Below are 21,453 nucleotides of genomic sequence, written 5' to 3' on the forward strand. Positions count from 1 at the left end.
TTTTGGAGGAATTCATACACATTGAATGGAAATTTTGAGGCAGTTAACCCTAATTTGTTGTTGAAAAGAATGACTCTGCTTTGCTCTATGCAGATTTGCCAGGAAAATTAAATTTGTCTTAATCTAAGCTTCATTGGAATTGGAATTGGAAGCCTCAATCAAGAGCATACTTTTTTTTTAAAGATTTTTATTTATTTATTTATTGAGAGAGAGAGAATGATAGCATGAGAAGGGGGAGAGTCAGAGGGTGAAGCAGACTCCCCGCTGAGCAGGGAGCCCGATGCAGGACTCGATCCCGGGACTCCAGGATCATGACCTGAGCCTAAGGCAGTCGCCCAACCAACTGAGCCACCCAGGCGCCCTATCAAGAGCATACTTGAAGAAAAATAACTTCCAGAGAATGTTTGACAGTTTTTATGTTAAGTATTTGGTTGAAATATATTATAAGTTTGTTAAGTGCATGCTAAGTATATTATTATCATGTTTAAGTATGAGGCATATGGTTTAAATATATTATGCATTTGGTTTCCATACTTAATAAATGTTTGGGATTTTTTTTCCAGTTTTTTTAAAGACTGATTTAGGATTTTTCACTGTTTTGATATTTGAATGAAATTTCAATTTATTACATGGTACTTATAGGAAATATTGGTTCAATCTATTGATGGTTTGACATTTGAAACGAGTTGGATATCATCTGTTTTCTCAACCTTGTCACGTGACTTTCTCCCCGAGGGCAGTTTTGTTTGTAAGATTTTAGGCACTGTCCCACATCACTGCCATCTGTGCCTTCCCCTCTTGTTGTCCGTTGAAGTTACTCAGCAGTGAATTATGTCACTTATGACTAAATGCTTTTTTCATTTTCTGATTTTTTTAATGAAATCTAAAGTTAATAGTTATGTATTATTATATTCCTTTCTTGATTTATATATGTCACCTTTCCAGTTTTGTGTTATTTATATCATAATATAAAATTTTCAAGGAAGGTTTTATTTGTGGAAGCAACTGAGATGTTATACAAGGAGATTTAAGTATATCAAATTAATCTTTTATTTTCCTACATAGTTTCTTAGAAATACTGGTAGTTCTCTATTTTATGTCCAAACCAGAGCAACACAAATTGTGGAATTTTTCTGATTAGAATATCAGAAAAAAATATTCAGGACTTATTAAATAGTAAGCAAGTATTCCTTTTAAAATGAAAGTTGACTTCTTGTATAGTTCACGTTTTGTTCAAGAGATAGAATTACATCTATCAAATGAATTATTAAAGTCTCCATGACATGTACGTAGAGGACTAGTGTTTCATGCCAAGTTCTTAAAGACAGATCAGCAATACAGACCTTATAATACAAATTGTAAGTGGTTCTCTTTAATCCTTCTTTTTTAAAGAATTATAAGAAGCATGGGTACTTTTTAATTTAATTTTGCATTTACAATATAATTAAAAGAATAGTTTTGTAAAATTTATTATAATTTACAGATATGAATCTAGCATTTGTAATTAGTTTTGATACAAATAAACTTTTGAGAAGAGCACAAATAATGAAAAAACAAAAGCTCAATAAATATCTCCCTTATACTTATTTTTGTGTTTATCCTAGTATTTTTCTCATAAAACTTAAATAGAAAATGTTTTCTCTGTGACAAAATGGAAAGTAGAATTTAAGTGAATTGTGCAGTACATTCAGAGTCAAAACGGATTTGGTCCTGCTTTTACTTTTTAAGACTATCATTGCATCATTTTCTTCCTATGAACAATTTATCTGTAGAAATTAAAATGAATTGTATTACTCTTACTGAAATTTGAATTTTGACAAAAAGTGGGTTTTTCTTCTTTTGTAAATATATATATATATGTATTCCTTCTAAATGTATAGTAAAGATAAGTATAAAGCCAGTTAACTATATGTAACATAAGTAAGTAATCATTAATCTTGGACAAGCTAAACTTCTTGTATTTCCGGGTGAGATATTACACCTTTTTATTTTGCTGTATAATCTTTATATACTTCATATAGGGGATCATATAGCTCACAGAGACCTTATAGGACTATATACAGACTGTATATATTTTTAATGAGCATTACTAATGAATATCAGGCTTATTCTATAGGATACATTTAGTTTTTAACTTTTCAGACATGGCGTATAATAAAAGGATGTACCATTCATTTTGGTTTCTAAGCATACTTCTATAATTTTAGCATATTTAGGAAGGTATCTTGAATAGAAAAAATTATTCCAGTTTTTTTCCAGTTTTATAATTTATATATTTACTTTGAGAAAGCTTGAATCAGTTGCTATTTTTTAACATATATAAAATCTAAATCATAAAATATTTTCTCTTAATGTATATAGTAAGGTCTATTACTTTGATCACATAGCTTTCCCTTATATTTTATGTTTCAGGTTGGCATGTAAGGAAGCAGTATTGCTTGATGTTTAAGAACACGGGCTCTGGAGTCAGAATGTCTGGATTCAAATCCAGGTTTCTCCCATTTCCTATATTTGTGATCTTAGACAAGTTAATTAGTCTCTGGGCCTCAGTTTACTAATCTAAAGATCAAGATGATGTATAGTACTTACCTATCATAAAGTTGTTTTGACCATTAAGTTTTAAAATGAGAGAGATTATAACAATGCCTGGCAAATGGGAAGCCATAGGGATTAGTGTTTGACATTTTGGCTCAAGAGTCATGCCTGCCTTCAAATCAAGACTCTATCACTGAATAATAATTTTAAGATCTTGGGAATTCTGCTTGACTCTTTCTGAGCCTCAATTCCCATATTTATAAAATTGGATTGTAGTGAAGAATCAGCTGGATAATGCTTGTTACTCGTAAATGTAATGCTTAAAACGAGCAAAGGGGAGAAAGAGAGAGAGAGAGGTGAACCAAGAAGCCGACTCTTAACTAGAGAGAACAAACTAATGGCTACCAGAAAGGGAGGTGGGTGGGGGATGGGTGAAATAGGTGATGGGCATTAGGGAGAACATTTGTTGTGATGAGCACCGGGTGTTGTATGGAAATGTTGAATCACTGTATTGTACACCTGAAACTAATATTATAGTGTATGTTAACTAAATGGAATTTAAGTAAAAACAAACAAAAAACCCAGCCCTTAGCAAATAATAAGCACTCTTAAATATTTTTTTAATTTTTTATTGTTATGTTAATCACCATACATCATTAGTTCTTGATGTAGTGTTCCATGATTCATTGTTTGTGCATAACAGCCAGTGCTCCACGCAGAACGTGCCCTCTTTAATACCCATCACCAGGCTAACCCATCCCCCCACCTCCCTGCACTCTTAAATATTTGATGTTGCTAATATTATTATTATTTTGTCTTGGTTTTATTTATCACATGTAAATTTTACAAGTTATGGGAAAATAATGCACTAATGAATTTTGAGTTATTGATTAACTCAAATTCGATTTAGCAAATTAAATTCTTCAAATGCATAATAGTAACCTAAACTAATTATCTGTTTGCTATTAAATAGATTTTGAAGCTTCTCCTTAAAAGGTTATAGGCATTTTACAATAACGTTTACTTGCTTGCAGTGGCTAATCTAGAATTTTGGGGAAGAGTAGGTTTATGTACAGATAATTTAATCATAATTATAGAAATACCTATGCAGACTGGCTTTATAAGCAGGTTCATAATATAAATAAAATTTTAGGCATAACTTCTTATACTGAATGAAAATATATTTTCTATAGTGAGATCTAGGTTAGTGTAATTTTATTTTGTTTTTTTTTTTTGATGGTGTATAGCATTCATGTCTTTAATTTCAGTGTATTTTCTATTGCAGTTTTATGCATAAGTAGACTTTGTCAAATGTTTTCATGCCTAGAACTGTTTCTGGCCAACTTATGGTATCATGTCATTTGAAATAATAAATATTATTTTAATTCTGAGATAAGGATGAAAAATAGAAGTCTGAAGATTTTTAATGTTTTCTTTTAGAAAATGTTTTATTCTTGTCTACAACCATACTACTGTTTTAAAATTTAAATACATAAAATATTTTCAAAGAATGTAGAAAATGAACATTTAGGTGATGGATAAGAAAGGAGTTGTGTGACTAATTATGTTACGTGTCTTTCTCCTTTTTCTGATGGGGAAAGATTTTTTTTGTTAAAAATTTGTCCAAAGTCACAGTATATCTGTCTAAAAACTTGTAAAATAAGATTTGCCCATCATGTGCCAGTTTGGTTTGTATTTAGTCAGTGAAATCTTTCACGTGGAGTAGGATGAACAAAAGGAGGAAAACTCTCAAATCTTGTATAATTAACCCACCTTCACGAGAGCACTATACTCATACTTGCCTCACTTTACTAGGCATCCACACTGAAATAGTCTGACATTTCTAATGTAATATGTCAAAAACTAAACTCATTATCTACCTCTCTCTTTCCAATTCCCTCTTAGCCCTCATGCCCTAAACTATATCTCTTTCCCTTTATATTTTTTCATTTTGGTTCATGGTGTAACCATTAACTCATTCACACAAACTAGAAACTTTAGAATTATCTTCAGCTTCTCTTCATCTTCATCTTCTACATCTAAGCGATTAAGTTGTTATCTTTTTTCCTTGAACAAAAACTAAAGTTCACCCCTCTTCTCTGTCACCACTGTTACTTCTTCATTTAAGAGCTCCTCCTACTCTTAATCAGGAAAAACAAACAGAGGGTTGCTGGAGGGGAAGGAGGTAGAGGGATGCGGTAACTGGGTGATGGGCATTAAGGAAGGCAGGTGATATGAGCACTGGGTGTTATAGATAACTGATGGATCACTGAACTCTACCTCTGAAACTAAAAATATATGTTAAGGGAGCAAGATGGCGGAGGAGTAGGAGACCTAGATTTTGTCTGGTCTCAGGAATTCAGCTGAATAGGGATCAAACCATTCTGAACACCTACGAACTCAACAGGAGATCGAACAGGAGAGTAGCAACAACTCTCTGAACAGAGAAGCGACCACTTACTGGAAGGTAGGACGTGCGGAGAAGTGAATCCGAGGCGATATTCGGGAGGATAAACGGCGGGGGAGGGGCCTCCGCCGGCCGCTTCTGGCAAGTGCTAGAGCCGCGGAGCCCAAAATCGGACCTTTTAAAAGTTGGCTCGGCGGAGGGACGTCGCTGCAGTGGCTAAGCGGGGGGTGGAATCCTCCCGGGACAGTGTGGTCTCAGGACCCTTGGGGTCACAGAGAGACCGGGGGTGCCTGAGTGCGGCAGAGCTCCCAGGTGTCGGGGCGGGGAAGCCGGCTGCAGATACGGAGCAGAGTCGCGGGCTCTCAGCTCGGAGTTGCCATAAACTGTGATCTGCGGCCCAGTCGGGGCACGGCTCCCCCAGCAAGGACCCAACAAGCGGCAGAGCCGGGGAGACTCCCCTTCCTTCCCGGGGAGGAGCGGTGCGGGAACGCACTGCAGGGATCTGCTGGATTTGGAGACTCCGAGCGGGGTCGGGTGCCAGAGATAGCAACGCTCGATCACAGGCCGGGTGAGCATGGAGAGCGGCCGGAGACCGGGGACACGGGAGTGACTGCTTTTCTCTGGGGGCGCACTGAGGAGTGGGGCCCTGAGTTCTCGGCTCCTCCGGGCGGAGACTGGGAGGCCGCCATTTTCGCCCTGGTCCTCCAAAGCTGTGCCGAGAGCTTGCAGGGAACAAAAGCTCCTGAGAGCAAACTGGAGCAGCTTCCTTAGCCCGGACCGACAAGGGCGGGGCAATTCCGCCTCCGGCAAAGACATTTGGAAACCACAGCAACAGGCCCCTCCCCCAGAAGATCAACACAAACAGCCAGCAAGCCAAGACCAAGTTGATCGATCAAGGAGAATAGGAGAACTCCAGCGCTAGGGGAATACTGCACATAGATTCATGGCTTCTTTTTTTTTTTTTTTTTTTTTTTTTTACCATGATTCATTATTTCATCAAAGTTAATTTTTGTTGACTTTTTTTTATTTTTCTTTTTCCCTTTTTCAACCAACATCTTATGAATCCCTTTTTTTTTAAAAAAAAAAATTTTTTTTTTTTTCATTTTTAGAGTCATATTTTATCCCTTCATAGTAGTTATCCTTGTTTTTGGCATATATATATAAGTTGTTCTCTCTTTAAAATTTTGAGGTACAGTTTCTTCTAACAGATCAAAATATACCCTAAATCACTAGTGTATGGCTTTGTTCTAGTCTCCTGCCTGATCACATTCTCTCCCTTTTTCCTTTTTTTTTTTTTCCTTAAATCTTCTTTCTTTTTTCAAACAACTTATCTTACCAAGTCCTTTTATAAAATCTTTTATAATTTTCATCTTTACAGTCATCTTCCATCCCTTCATTGTATCAACCCTTATTTTGTACATATATGTCTTTCTTCCTTTAAAATTTTAGGAGGCACTTTTTTCTAACAGACCAAAATACGCCCAAAATCTAGTGTGTGGCACTGATCTATGCACTAGCCTGATCATATTTGATCATATTCTGCCTTTTTTGAATTGTTTTGTTTTTATTTTTATCTTTTTTTTCTTTTTTTTTTCTTTTTCTCTTTCTTTTTTCTTTCTTTCCCTTTCTTTTCCCCTGGTTTCAGGTCTTTTCTGATTTGTATACAGTATATTTGCTGGGGACGTAGTAAACCTGTTAGCCTTTTGTTCTCTCATTCATCTATTCTCCTCTGGACAAAATGACAAGACGAAAGAAATCACCTCAGCAAAAAGAACAAGAGGTAGTACCGTCAGCCAGGGACCTACTCAATACGGACATTAGTACGATGTCGGACCTAGAGTTCAGAATCATGACTTTAAAGATACTAGCTGGGCTTGAAAAAAGCGTGGAAGTTATTAGAGAAACCCTTTCTGGAGAAATAAAAGAACTAAAATCTAACCAAATCGAAATCAAAAAGGCTATTGATGAGGTGCAATCAAAAATGGGGGCACTAAATGCTAGGATAAATGAGGCAGAAGAGAGAATCAGCGATATAGAAGACCAAATGATAGAAAATAAAGAGGCTGAGAAAAAGAGAGAGAAACAACTACAGGATCACGAGGGCAGAATTCGAGAGATAAGTGATGCGATAAGACGAAACAACATTAGAATAATTGGGATCCCAGAAGAAGAAGAGAGAGAGAGAGGGGCAGAAGGTATATTGGAGCAAATTATAGCAGAGAACTTCCCTAATGTGAGGAAGGAAACAGGCATTAAAATCCAGGAGGCACAGAGAACCCCTCTCAAAATCAATAAAAATAGGTCAACACCCCGACATCTAATAGTAAAACTTACGAGTCTCAGAGACAAAGAGAAAATCCTGAAAGCAGCTCGGGAGAAGAGATATGTAACCTACAATGGTAGAAACATTAGATTGGCAACAGACCTATCCACAGAGACCTGGCAGGCCAGAAAGGACTGGCAAGATATCTTCAGAGCACTAAACGAGAAAAATATGCAGCCAAGAATACTATATCCAGCTAGGCTATCATTGAAAATAGAAGGAGAGATCAGAAGCTTCCAGAACAAACAAAAACTAAAAGAATTTGCAAACACGAAACCAGCCCTCCAAGAAATATTGAGAGGGGTCCTCTAAGCAAAGAGAGAACCTAAAAGCAGCAAAGAGCAGAAACGAACACAGACAACAGACAGTTAACAGTCACCTTACAGGTAATACAATGGCAGTAAATTCATACCTTTCAATAGTTACCCTGAATGTAAATGGGCTAAATGCCCCAATCAAAAGACACAGGCTATCAGATTGGATTAAAAAACAAGACCCATCAATATGCTGTCTGCAAGAGACTCATTTTACACCCAAAGACACCCCCAGATTGAAAGTGAGGGGGTGGAAAACCATTTACCATGCTAATGGACACCAAAAGAAAGCTGGGGTGGCAATCCTTATATCAGACAAACTAGATTTTAAAACAAAGACTGTAATAAGAGATGAGGAAGGACACTATATCCTACTTAAAGGGTCTATCCAACAAGAAGATCTAACAATTGTAAATATCTATGCCCCGAACATGGGAGCGGCCAATTATATAAGCCAATTAATAACAAAAGCAAAGAAACACATTGACAACAATACAATAATAGTGGGGGATTTTAACACCCCCCTGACTGAAATGGACAGATCATCTAAGCAAAAGATCAACAAGGAAATAAAGATGTTAAATGACACACTGGACCAAATGGACTTCACAGACATATTCAGAACATTCCATCCCAAAGCAACGGAATACACATTCTTCTCTAGTGCCCATGGAACATTCTCCAGAATTGATCACATCCTAGGTCACAAATCAGGTCTCAATCGGTACCAAAAGATTGGGATCATTCCCTGCATATTTTCAGACCACAATGCTTTGAAACTAGAACTCAACCACAAGAGGAAAGTCGGAAAGAACTCAAATACATGGAGGCTAAAGAGCATCCTACTAAAGAATGAATGGGTCAACCAAGAAATTAAAGAAGAATTTAAAAAATTCATGGAAACCAATGAAAATGAAAACACAACTGTTCAAAATCTTTGGGATACAGCAAAGGCAGTCCTGAGAGGAAAGTATATAGCAATACAAGCCTTTCTCAAGAAACAAGAAAGGTCTCAAATACACAACCTAACCCTACATCTAAAGGAGCTGGAGAAAGAACAGCAAAGAAAGCCTAAACCCAGCAGGAGAAGAGAAATCATAAAGATCAGAGCAGAAATCAATGAACTAGAAACCAAAAGAACAGTAGAACAGATCAACGAAACTAGGAGCTGGTTCTTTGAAAGAATTAACAAGATTGATAAACCCCTGGCCAGACTGATCAAAAAGAAAAGAGAAATGACCCAAATCAACAAAATCATGAATGAAAGAGGAGAGATCACAAGCAACACCAAAGAAATACAAACAATTATAAGAACATATTATGAGCAACTCTATGCCAGCAAATTAGATAACCTGGAAGAAATGGGTGCATTCCTAGAGATGTATCAACTACCAAAATTGAACCAGGAAGAAATAGAAAACCTGAACAGACCTATAACCACTACGGAAATTGAAACAGTCATCAAAAATCTCCCAAGAAACAAAAGCCCAGGGCCAGATGGCTTTTCAGGGGAATTCTATCAGACATTTCAAGAAGAATTAATACCTATTCTCCTGAAACTGTTCCAAAAAATAGAAATGGAAGGGAAACTTCCAAACTCATTTTATGAGGCCAGCATTACCTTGATCCCAAAACCAGACAAAGACCCCATCAAAAAAGAGAATTACAGACCAATATCCTTGATGAACATGGATGCAAAAATTCTCACCAAAATACTAGCCAATAGGATCCAACAGTACATTAAAAGGATTATTCACCACGACCAAGTGGGATTTATTCCTGGGCTGCAAGGCTGGTTCAACATCCGCAAATCAATCAACGTGATACAATACATTAACAAAAGAAAGAACAAGAATCATATGATCCTCTCAATAGATGCAGAAAAAGCATTTGACAAAGTACAACATCCTTTCTTGATCAAAACTCTTCAGAGTATAGGGATAGAGGGTACATACCTCAATATCATAAAAGCCATCTACGAAAAACCTACAGCGAATATCATTCTCAATGGGGAAAGGCTGAGAGCTTTTCCCCTAAGGTCAGGAACGCGGCAGGGATGTCCACTCTCACCACTGCTATTCAACATAGTATTAGAAGTCCTAGCCACAGCAATCAGACAACAAAAAGAAATCAAAGGCATCCAAATCGGCAAAGAGGAAGTCAAACTCTCACTCTTTGCAGATGATATGATACTGTATGTGGAAAACCCAAAAGACTCCACCCCAAAACTGCTAGAACTCATACAGGAATTCAGTAAAGTAGCAGGATATAAAATCAATGCACAGAAATCAGTGGCATTCCTATACACCAACAACAAGACAGAAGAGAGACAAATCAAGGAGTCTATCCCATTTACAATTGCACCCAAAACCATTAGATACCTAGGAATAAATCTAACCAAAGAGGCAAAGGATCTGTACTCAGAAAACTATAAAATACTCATGAAAGAAATTGAAGAAGACACAAAGAAATGGAAAAACGTTCCATGCTCATGGATTGGGAGAATCAACATTGTGAAGATGTCAATGCTACCTAGAGCAATCTACACATTCAATGCAATCCCCATCAAAATACCATCCACTTTTTTCAAAGAAATGGAACAAATAATCCTAAAATTTGTATGGAACCAGAAGAGACCCAGAATAGCCAGAGGAATACTGAAAAAGAAAAGCAAAGCTGGTGGCATCACAATTCCGGACTTCCAGCTCTATTACAAAGCTGTCATCATCAAGACAGTATGGTACTGGCACAAAAACAGACACATAGATCAATGGAACAGAATTGAGAGCCCAGAAATGGACCCTCAACTCTATGGTCAACTTATTTTTGACAAAGCAGGAAAGAATGTCCAATGGCAAAAAGACAGTCTCTTCAACAAATGGTGTTGGGAAAATTGGACAGCCACATGCAGAAGAATGAAACTGGACCATTTCCTTACACCACACACAAAAATAGACTCCAAATGGTTGAAAGACTTAAACGTGAGACAGGAGTCCATCCAAATCCTAAAGGAGAACACAGGTAGCAACCTTTTCGACCTTAGCCGCAGCAACTTCTTCCTAGAAACATCGCCAAAGGCACGGGAAGCCAGGGCAAAAATGAACTATTGGGATTTCATCAAGATAAAAAGCTTCTGCACAGCAAAAGAAACAGTCCACAAAACCAAAAGACAACCGACAGAATGGGAGAAAATATTTGCAAATGACGTATCAGATAAAGGGCTAGTATCCAAAATCTATAAAGAACTTATCAAACTCAACACTCAAAGAACAAATAATCCAATCAAGAAATGGGCAGAAGACATGAACAGACATTTCTCCAAAGAAGACATCCAAATGGCCAACAGGCACATGAAAAAGTGCTCAACATCGCTTGGCATCAGGGAAATCCAAATCAAAACCTCAATGAGATACCACCTCACACCCGTCAGAATGGCTAAAATTAACAAGTCAGGGAACGACAGATGTTGGCGGGGATGTGGAGAAAGGGGAACCCTCCTACACTGTTGGTGGGAATGCAAGCTGGTGCAACCCCTCTGGAAAACAGTATGGAGGTTCCTCAAACAGTTGAAATTAGAGCTACCGTTCGATCCAGCAATTGCACTACTGGGTATTTACCACAAAGATACAAATGTAGGGACCCGAAGGGGTACATGTACCCCAATGTTTATAGCAGCAATGTCCACCATAGCCAAACTGTGGAAAGAGCCAAGATGCCCATCGACAGATGAATGGATAAAGAAGATGTGGTATATATACACAATGGAATATTATGCAGCCATCAAAAGGAATGAGATCTTGCCATTTGCAACGACGTGGATGGAACTGGAGGGTGTTATGCTGAGTGAAATAAGTCAATCAGAGAAAGACATGTATCACATGACCTCACTGATATGAGGAATTCTTAATCTCAGGAAAGAAACTGAGTGTTACTGGAGTGGTTGGGGGGTGGGAGGGATGGGGTGGCTGGGTGATGGACATTGGGGAGGGTATGTGCTACGGTGAGCGCTGTGAATTGTGCAAGACTGTTGAATCACAGATCTGTACTTCTGAAACAAATAATGCAACATATTTTAAGAAAAAAGAAAAAGAAGAAGATAACAGGAGAGGAAGAAAAGGGGAGTATGTCAGAGGGGGAGACGAACCATGAGAGATGATGGACTCTGAAAAACAAACTGAGGGTTCTAGAGGGGAGGGGGGTAGGGGGATGGGTTAGCCTGGTGATGGGTATTGAGGAGGGCACGTTCTGCATGGAGCACTGGGTGTTATGAACAAACAATGAATCATGGAACACTGCACCAAAAACTAATGATGTAATATATGGTGATTAACATAACAATAAAAAAATAAAAAAAATAAAATAAAAAAAAAAAATAAAAAAAAAAAATAAAAATATATGTTAAAATTAATTGAATTTAAATTAAAAAAAAAAGAATGACTCCTGCATAGCCACCAATCACTCCCTACCATATTTCAGTTTTCTGAATGTTTTAAGCAGTATAGTTCTGCAAATACAAAATCGTTAGAATGGTATTCAAGTTTCTTTGATATTTTGGATCTTGCTTTTATCTCCTCTGGTGTATTCTAGATCTTCCCTGAGCACACATTCATTCATTCATTCATGCATTTACAAATGTTTATGTAACATCGGCTATGTGGCATTGTGCTAGGTGTTTTGAGAACATGGAGGCGAATAAGACCGACATGACCATGACCCATTAGTGCTTCTAGAATGCCATGCACATTTTGTGTCTTTTACTGTGCTATTTCATCTGTCCCTTCACTATTTGATAGTTTTATTAATCTTTCATACCCTACTCAAGTGTTACCTCCTTTCTGTAGCATTTGTAACGTCCCCAGGTGGCATTTCTTTGTGTTCCAGTGATACTTTCTATTCCTGCCTCTATTATAGCACTTACTGTGTTATATTTGTTTATAGTTGATTCACCTCCACCCCAGGTTAAATTTTCAAATGCAAAGGAGGGAGATGAAAAGAGAAACACAGAAATAAGGACTGAGACATGAGATAGGAAGAAGCAAGGAGAGGAGAGAAGGAATACAGGAGAAGCAGTATGAACAGTAGTTAAAAGCACAGACCCTGTAACCAGACACGGTTTGAATCCTGACTCTTCCACTTGTAAGCTGGGCACATAATTTAATGTCTCCATATCATAATTTATAATGAGGATAGTAGTCTGATTGTGAAGACTTAAAAAGTTAATATATGTAAAGTACTTAAAACAGTCCTTAGTACATAATATATGGTATATGTATTTTTTGCTATTTTTGTTAGCAATAATTAGCTTTTTTAAGTGAGGTGAGCTATGTTTTCTCTCATTTAGTCTTTTAAGAGATGGGAGATTTTCAGGTTGCATATTATTGCATATTTTCAGGTTGCATATTAACATACCCTGTGTGTTCACTTAAATGCATCAAATTTTCAAGTGTATTTGGGACCTGGGTAAACTTAATATTGAATATAAGCTTACTGAGCATTTTGCCTTTTATACCAGGTCCTGGCCTGCTTCTGACTTTCCTAGCTATAAGAATTGCTGAAGATAATTCTTCTGTTTTTATTTTTACCTCCTCCTTCAGGCTTGATGCATACCACTGTTTTTGGTAATAAGGCTTAGATTTTTAAGTTAAAATACTGTTCTCTTTCCTGACTATTCTCCATCCTGAAAAATGAGACAGTCAGGGTTAATGTCTGGGCATGACTTCTTGTTTTTAGTAGCAGGATCTGTTCCTCGGCCTGATATTTAGACTGCATTTCTGTTCAGTCTCTCCCCTTTTCCTTCACAATGTCACTCTGCTCCACCCTCTACCATAATGATACTGTTGATCCAGCTTTGAATAGATTATAATGTCCTAGCAGTTCTACACCTGGGATGGCTGATTTTCACAAATAATGAAAAGCTAGGAGATAAAAACAGTCATCATCGGACTGGTTGGTGACTTCATTTTAAACAAATGAGTTTAGATGCTAATTGCTGTGGCTCTTCTGATTAAAGCAAGAATCTTGGAGGAGATGACATCTTAGTTGCTGCTTGAGCAGTGGAAGAAGAAAGAGTAGATTGTAGGTTGTAGAGGATATTTGAGGCTTAGGATTCATTCCCATCTAATACTTGAGGGATGTATGGATATCCCTTGAGGCATGGGGGATGCAAAATTTAGTTCCTATTTAACTCCAAATGACTGGTATAGTGACAAATAATGCAAACGTTGAAAGAGATTGCTGAGGATTGGAGGAGTTGTAGATTTTGGTGGTGGTGGTTCTCACTGTACAAAGTCTCCATGTATGATTTCATGTATTCTCTTGAGATCAGATTCTCTTGAGAATCTGGTTTATCATAACAAAGTTTCATTGAGTTCCTGGAATAAACAGTGATTTCCTGTCTCTGGACCTTTGCACTTGCCATTTCTTCTGGCTGGGATAGTGTTAACTTGCTAATTCTTAATAATTCTTAGAATATAATCATGGGGTTCACAACTTTCAGAAAAGCCTACTGGACCCTTCAACACTGGTGTAAGTGTTTCTGTAGCTCATAGTCCCTGTTCTTCCTACTCCTAGCCTGTGTTACGCCATGTTGTAAGTGCCTTCACCAGACTGTTCATGGAAGACAGGGACTGTGTATGTGGTAATGCCTGCTGGTCCAGAATATTTGTTGATTGAATGAATGAGTGGGGTATGGTAGAGAGCAGACTTGGTCATTCCAGGTGAGGGGAAGAAGATGAACAAAGACAAGGTGTGTGGTAATGCATATAGCCAATTCAGAGGCAGTGGGTGGAACCATGTGATTAGAGTGTAATATCGAAGAGAGAGGCTGGAGCTTTGAATGCCACGTTAAGTCCAGAGTTTATTAAATAAAATGGCCATTGAAGCTTTTAGAGATAAGAATAATAATAAATGTTCTTATAAATTTGGCTAAGTAAGATATCTGTGTGTGGGAAGTAATTTTTTCTAATTCTTGTGCTAAAATTTTTGTAATACTCTTAAATGGACTAAATATGTAACTGCCTATTTTATGAACTCTTGTCTTTTAAGATTGCTCCAACATAATTTATACAGACACTTTTAGATTTGAATAAGTACTGTTGAATGAATTGTGAACAGCTCATTAAACTATGTAGTTTGTTTTTCTTATAAACCTATGTAAACTATGACAATTAAAAAGTATAATTCGACTAAGGCAGTAATCTAACATATGTGTAGGGGTTTCCTTCTTATTTGTAGCTTAAAGGAGAATAAATGCTTACAGATGTGACTTTTTTTTCTCTAGTCTCTCCAGAGGCAGTTGGATTTTTGTCAGCTGTTGGGGTGTTTATTATCTTGATGCTGCTCCTTTTTCTCTATATTAATAAGAAGTTCTGTTTTGAAAATGTTGGCGGGTTTCCAGATCTTGGTTCAGGATACAGTACAAGGAAGAACTCACAAGATAAAATTTGTAAGTATCATCACTGCTTTTCTTATTTGTTCTTTATATCTATACCATTCTGTTATTTTATTTTTTTAAACATAATATGGTGAGGTTGGTTTTGACATACTGTAAACTAACATTTGAGTCACTTTTCTGTGAGAGTAAAAAAAAAAAGTCTATTAAGTAAATTATGTTCTATTATCTTTCTGTTCACAAATTGCTAACATATCGCATAGAGATGAATTGCATACTATCAGAAAATGACATTTTTATTTTTCATATATAAGGTGTGCTTCTGAGCCTGTAATATGAGTAGATATGCTTTAAGAAGGAAGTATCTTTCTTCTCTATATAGCTTAAATCATACTGTCCAAATAACTCTCTAGAGAGCTTTTCCCCCTTATTCCCATAGAAGGCTTTTTGAAAGTATTCACGCTTTTTCTTTACCTGCTGTTGAATTCTCAGCTGATGGATAATTTTATTGTTTGGAGAAAGTGGTTTTCTCTATTAACTTAGTGTATAGATAAAGTCTGGTTATAAAAATTAGTGTTGCTCTCCCTCCCTTGGTACCATAGGCATGATACCACTTTATATCACTTACTACTACTACGTACCAGGAGAGATGAGGACTGTAATCTTGTTCTTTCTTTCATGAAAAGTATTCTGTGGAGGTTTTTTTTTTATATTATTATAAGAGTTTTTTATTTGCTGTTTCCAAAGACTGGCTTGTATAAATGATAGCAGAAGCGAGTTGAGAATTATAAAAGCAAGGCGTTAATTTAGAACAGTATTGCAGAGCATTAGCAGAAAAACCTTGCTCTTGTCTGTGTACTGTGTTGGAGAGATGTTTTTCTCTTACCCTTGGTAACTTAAAAAGTGATAGCATTATTGTTTATAAAAATCTATTGGTTATTGAATTACATCTGTGACTTCTGCATCAGGAAAGTGTAGTACTTTCGTGAGTTTGATTTAAGTTTAACGTTTCTCATACTTCAGTCTTGCTTCTTGATCATTTGTGTAGAGTTGAACTGGTTAAAGATATCTCTCTGGGCAGCCGCCAGGAATCCCCTGGTTCAGCATTTCTGGTTTTTCTCTGGTCTAATGACTACCTTTACACTCTTAAAAATTATTGAAGACCCCAAAGAGCTTTTGTTTACGTGAGTTGTATCTTTTGATATGTACCATATTAGAAGTTAAAACTGAGAGAATTTAAAAATATTCTTATCAACTTATTTGTTTAAAAAAAAAACCCAATAACTTGTTGTGATGAGCACTGGGTATTATTTGTAAATGATGAATCACTAAAATTCTGCTCCTGAAACCAGTAATACCCTATATGTTAACTAACTAGAATTTAAATAAGAACTTAGAATGAAAAAAAAACCCACAAAAAACCCAATAAGCCCATTACATAGATGTTAAATATAAGTAACATTTTTTAACTTAAAAAACTATATATTTTTTACCCCCCCAAAAAATGGTGAGAAAAGTGCCATTGTTTTATATTTTTTGCAAATCCCTTTAATAACTGGCAAAGAAGAACCAGCTGTTATTCTCATGTCTGCTTCTGCATTCAATCTACCATGTAGCCTCTGGAAAACTCCAGTGTTCATTTATGAGCAAATGAAAGTGAAAAAGTTAAATATCCCCTCACTGTTACTATAAAAATAGTTTTGACCTTGAGGATCCTTTGGAAAGGTTTTGGGAACATTCTTACTTTTTCTGAGCTTTTTTTTTTTCCACTTATTAAATAGGAATAATAACGTTTACCTCCTAGAGTTATTGTGAGATCGGGTATGATAAAACTTGTAAATCACAATGCCTTGCATCTAGTAGGCACTCTGCAGGTGTTCACCCTCTACTCTTTTTTCTATCCTGACCTCTGTGCAAATTGCTTATTTTCCCCTTAGTAGGTGTCTTAATTTGAAATGATATTGGTAGTTTGTTAATAATATAGGGTAGTTCCCCTACATAGACTATTAGTAAATAAACCACAAGTCCATAATAAAAATCCTTTTTATACTTCTTCTTGCAGGTATAGAATAAAAAAACCCATAGTATTTGAGGGGAAAATATTGTGTTGCTGCTGTTATGATAGCTATGGAGTGGGAAAAAATGTCATTACATTTAAACCAAGAGGTTTGATTTTTTTTTTCTTTTGGAAGAGTCTTTGCTTCAACGTATTTCTTTCAATGCATAATGCATTTACAGAAAGATTAAAAGCCACAGTGCAAAATAATGATACCGAGCTCATGAGTAACAATATTTAAGTACATTTTAAATTCAAGTTCCTAAGTGGTTGATACTTTGAGAAGAGGAAATTCCATTATTGCATCTGTTAGGAATGAGGAATTAGAAAATGGCATTTTTCAAAACTTTCCAGCAGAATCTGCCTTCAGTGTCTTCTCTGGTGGACACAATCAGTAATGCTGTAGAAGATTTAACCACTGCTGTTGGGGAAGTCAGCTATGCTTTAACTGACTCAGTTGCTGAACAGGTAACAAGTATGATAAATGGCTTTCGCCCAGAAGAAGAAAGCTCAGCAGTAGCAGAAGCTGTAGTAGATGCTTCTAAACAAGCAAATGCCATGTCACCAGAAGTCTCCAGAGACACTACTTGTCAGAAAACACAGTCCAGTTTAGAGCACAGAGCAAATCGAATCAGTTGTTACAATACTTCAGTTTCACAAAAGCAAGATCACAGAATGAACGAAGAAAGAGTATTCAGACATATTAATGATAGGCAACGGACTCTATCAAAATATCAAGAAAGCAGTAATGCTGGTGGTGATTCTTTGAAGGCTCACCTGAGTGAGGGTGAGATATCATTTATCAAGCAGAGTGCAAGGGCTGGATCTGCTTGTCAAGAACTTGAACATACTGACAGATGTAAAAAAGTTGGATTAGGAATGCCCGATGATGGTAAGAATGATTTAAAGGAGGTAAGATGCCAAGAAATGGAAGAAAATCATTTAAAGAAAGCTGAAAAACATATTAAAAGTAAAGGATCCAAAGGGAATGAGTGGTCAGGAAATGAGTGTTCTCCAAAAGATATTTTGGCAAGCAACAGACATGTGATACAGGAACCCATTATGAAAGAAGACATAGATCCAGCACCAACAGCTGATTCTAAAGATAAGTTACACGGAAAAATCAAAGAACAGAAAAATCCAACAACGTCCTACAAAGTGAAAGGAGACATACGAACAAAGAAAACTGAAGCCATTTCTGCCCACAAAGGAACAGCAAAGAGTAAAGATGAAAAATATTCTAAGATAATACCAGAAAAAGGTGAGGTCTCCTACTGTGGGTTTGAGTGCTAAACTTTTCTCTTGATTTTTTAAATTAAGAAAACATCCAAATTTCCAAACTTTCCTACACATGTCTATGTGTCTAATTTAAGATTTTCTTGAATCCTCTTACTGGGAGACAATTTTAAGGTCATTCATTTTTTTTTTTTTCTGACCATCATTTTGAAAGCATTCATGTTCTTTGTACACTGCTAAGTTAAATATTGTCCCTGGTCCCCGCATTATTTGGCTGATTTTTCTTAATGATTGTTTATTAGACAACCAGAGACTCCATAGTTTTAAGTAGTGTGCATTCTCTAGTTGGAGTGTATTTAGTGTGCTAAAGTTGAATTTTGAAATTTTATATTTTTGTAACTAACTCCTGAGACCTTTATACTATGTTGCCCTTCGAGTCTATCCCAATAAGAATTTGTATCAAGTGTTTTATATTTTTCCTTTAGAGCAATAGAGTTTTTTTATTTTATTTATTTTTAAAAATTTTATTTATTCACCTGAGAGAGAGTGTGAGAGCGTGAGCAGGGGGAGGAGCAGAGGGAGAGGGCCAAGCAGACTCCGTGCTGAGCTTGGAGCCCGATGAGGGGCTCCATCCCCTGACCCTGAGATCATGATCTGAACTGAACTGAAATCAAGAGTCAGATGCTGAACTCACTGAGCCACCCAGGTGCCCCTAGATTTTATTTTATTGAATAACATGTGGATCAGGATATGTGCCTATTCATTTAGCCACATATCAAGAATTTTATATGAGTTCTGTGTTTACAATGAGTATATGTGAACAATCTATTATTTTTTATGAGTTCTCTTTGTAGAATTAAGATTCCAACTAATCATTTATAGTTTTTAACTACAGTATTTGTGACAATTTTCAAAACAGTGAGCCGACAGTTATTTGGGTTGGTTGCAGAATTGCTTTGTATGGCTAGTAGTTACTTCTGTTAATCCCTTAGTCATTTCCATTTGTTGCTGATCTGATCACAAGACCAAAAGTACACTGGCTTTTATTAAAAAAAATATATGTGTGTGTATATATATATATATATATATATATATATATCTGACATTTTTCTATGAATTTAGATTCTCATAAAAATAAAAATCTGAGTGGCAGTAGAAATGAGGAAGACTTTCAGTTCTTCATGAATTCATACATAATCAGGATCTGCTATTTATCAACTATATGAATGATTTTTAAGTGATATCATAGAGGCTGATCCAGGATGGATAGATTAATTAAAAAGGAAAGCCAGTTTTTGGAAATATGTCCATTTTGGAGTCTGTTCTGCTAGCAGTTTTTTAATTATCAAAATCAGTAGTTTTGGGTAGCCATGGTTTAGTTTTGTTAGCCTTATTATTTGAAGTAGCAAAAATAAACAAAATAGAATACTTATGTTATTCAGAAAATAACAGAATAGACAGTAGTAATAAAAGCTACACACATAGCAGCATAGAGTTAATTTTGTTTTGATTTGTTTTCATTCAGAATCATGCTGGTTGCTAGAAAACCCAAGTAGCTCTCAGGTATTCTAGATTATAGCCAGTACTAAATGTAAACATACTTTGTTCTAAAAATCATTTGAAAATCATTTGACCCGTAGATTACTTCTTCCTGTAGCTGAACTCTGATATTATTAGTTAATAGTTTTATCAGTATTACTAGTACCTGTGTTCTAATGGTTCGTTCATAGACCTTATAGGATTTAGAAAGAGAAGGAAGAGGTTCCTTCTATATTTCTGAATGCAGGACTGTTGTAGGTAATATTTTGTAATAAGGTGAAGTATGATGGCAGAATTTCTCAGAGCTCTCCTGCTGCCTTAGAGACCACCGCCACGGTAGCCCACAAAATGCTAAAGCTCTCAACTGGGTGTCAGAAGGCCCAGGTTCTAGACCAGATCTGCTATCACCTCAGCACCATCTAACAGGACTTTCTGCAATGATGGAAAAGCTCCATGTAGTAACCACTAGCCACACGCACATATCGAGCACTTTATTTATTTATTTATTTATTTATTATTTATTGGTGCAAAAAAGTGGTTTTATTAAAGCATGGGGACAGGACCCGTGTGCAGAAAGAGCTGCTGCCCCGGGGGTGACTGATTATATACTTGGCAGTTGGGGGAGGTAAGGAAAAGGAGATTTTCAAAAGAACTTTCATAAATTATTTTATTTTCAACCAAATAGCTGCATGTGGCTAGTGACTACGTATTAGGATGTGCAGAATATGACACAGGTCATAGTTTTACCCTTTCATGGCTTTCTTTTACTGAATTAAAAGGGAGGACTTAGACTAGTGACATCCAAGCTCCCTCCCTTCTGACTCTAAATGTACCATTCCTCTACCATATTTTTAAATTACTTTTTCTGTGTCTCCCCTCCTGAATTGCAAACCTTGATTCCTTTCGTGCAGATGATCTCAAATGTTTATAAAGAGAAAAATATCTCGACTGACCTAATAAATTCTACCTGCTGTGGTCTCTTTATCTTTCCAGAGTTGTTTTATTTTCTGAGAAGGCTCATCTTAGGTTAAATGAACCTCAACATAGTGCAGTTTCAAAATTTTTACTTTAAAAAAATGGTAACAACTAGTTATTATTATACTAGTTTGCTGTTATTTTAAGAATAATGCAAGTTTTATATGTCCTAAAAATTTTATTTGAAATTTAGTTATACTTAGGTAAAATTTTCTTAGTAATTCTCCCTTTCACAGAAAATAAGTGCATCCTTCCACATATTTTTGTATGTGTATATGAACATACACTGCGTGTGTGTGTGTGTTTAAATAAGAACATAGGTATGCCTTGTTTCATAACCTTCTCTTTTCTCTTAACATGATGTTGTAGTTATTCTTCCCTGTGAGTACCTGTGAGTTCACCTCATTTGTAGTGACTGCATACTGTATCATTGCATAGATATATCACAACGTACTTAACCAAGGCCCAGTGATGGACCTTTAGATTATATTTTATTTTTGTTTTCTGTTGCTATTTAACACAGTGCAGTGAATTGTTGGAAATATATATCTTTGCTCACCTGTTAATTATTTTCTTAGGCCAAATTCTTGGAAATGGAATTGGTAAATTCCTAGAAATGAATCACAGATGGTGCAGATTTAAAGTTTGATATGTATTGCCAAATTGCTCTCTAGAAGA

General features: G+C 36.3%; 1 protein-coding gene across 3 annotated transcripts in view; it reads left to right on the forward strand.

Annotated features, from left to right (window-relative positions):
- Positions 1-21,453, forward strand: part of SYT14 (synaptotagmin 14) — a 202,004-nt gene that overhangs the window by 51,165 nt on the left and 129,386 nt on the right. For 2 of the 3 annotated variants that reach the window (XM_027612128.2, XM_027612129.2), the window contains exon 3: positions 14,859-15,023. In XM_027612128.2, the coding sequence (XP_027467929.1) occupies positions 14,859-15,023 (165 nt within the window). Of the gene's footprint in view, positions 1-14,858; positions 15,024-17,355; positions 18,287-21,453 lie in introns of those variants that run through there. The other variant, XM_027612126.2, reaches the window with a different exon arrangement.

Source organism: Zalophus californianus, chromosome 10 (genome assembly GCF_009762305.2).
Source record: "Zalophus californianus isolate mZalCal1 chromosome 10, mZalCal1.pri.v2, whole genome shotgun sequence".
Classification (NCBI taxonomy): Eukaryota; Metazoa; Chordata; class Mammalia; order Carnivora; family Otariidae; genus Zalophus; species Zalophus californianus.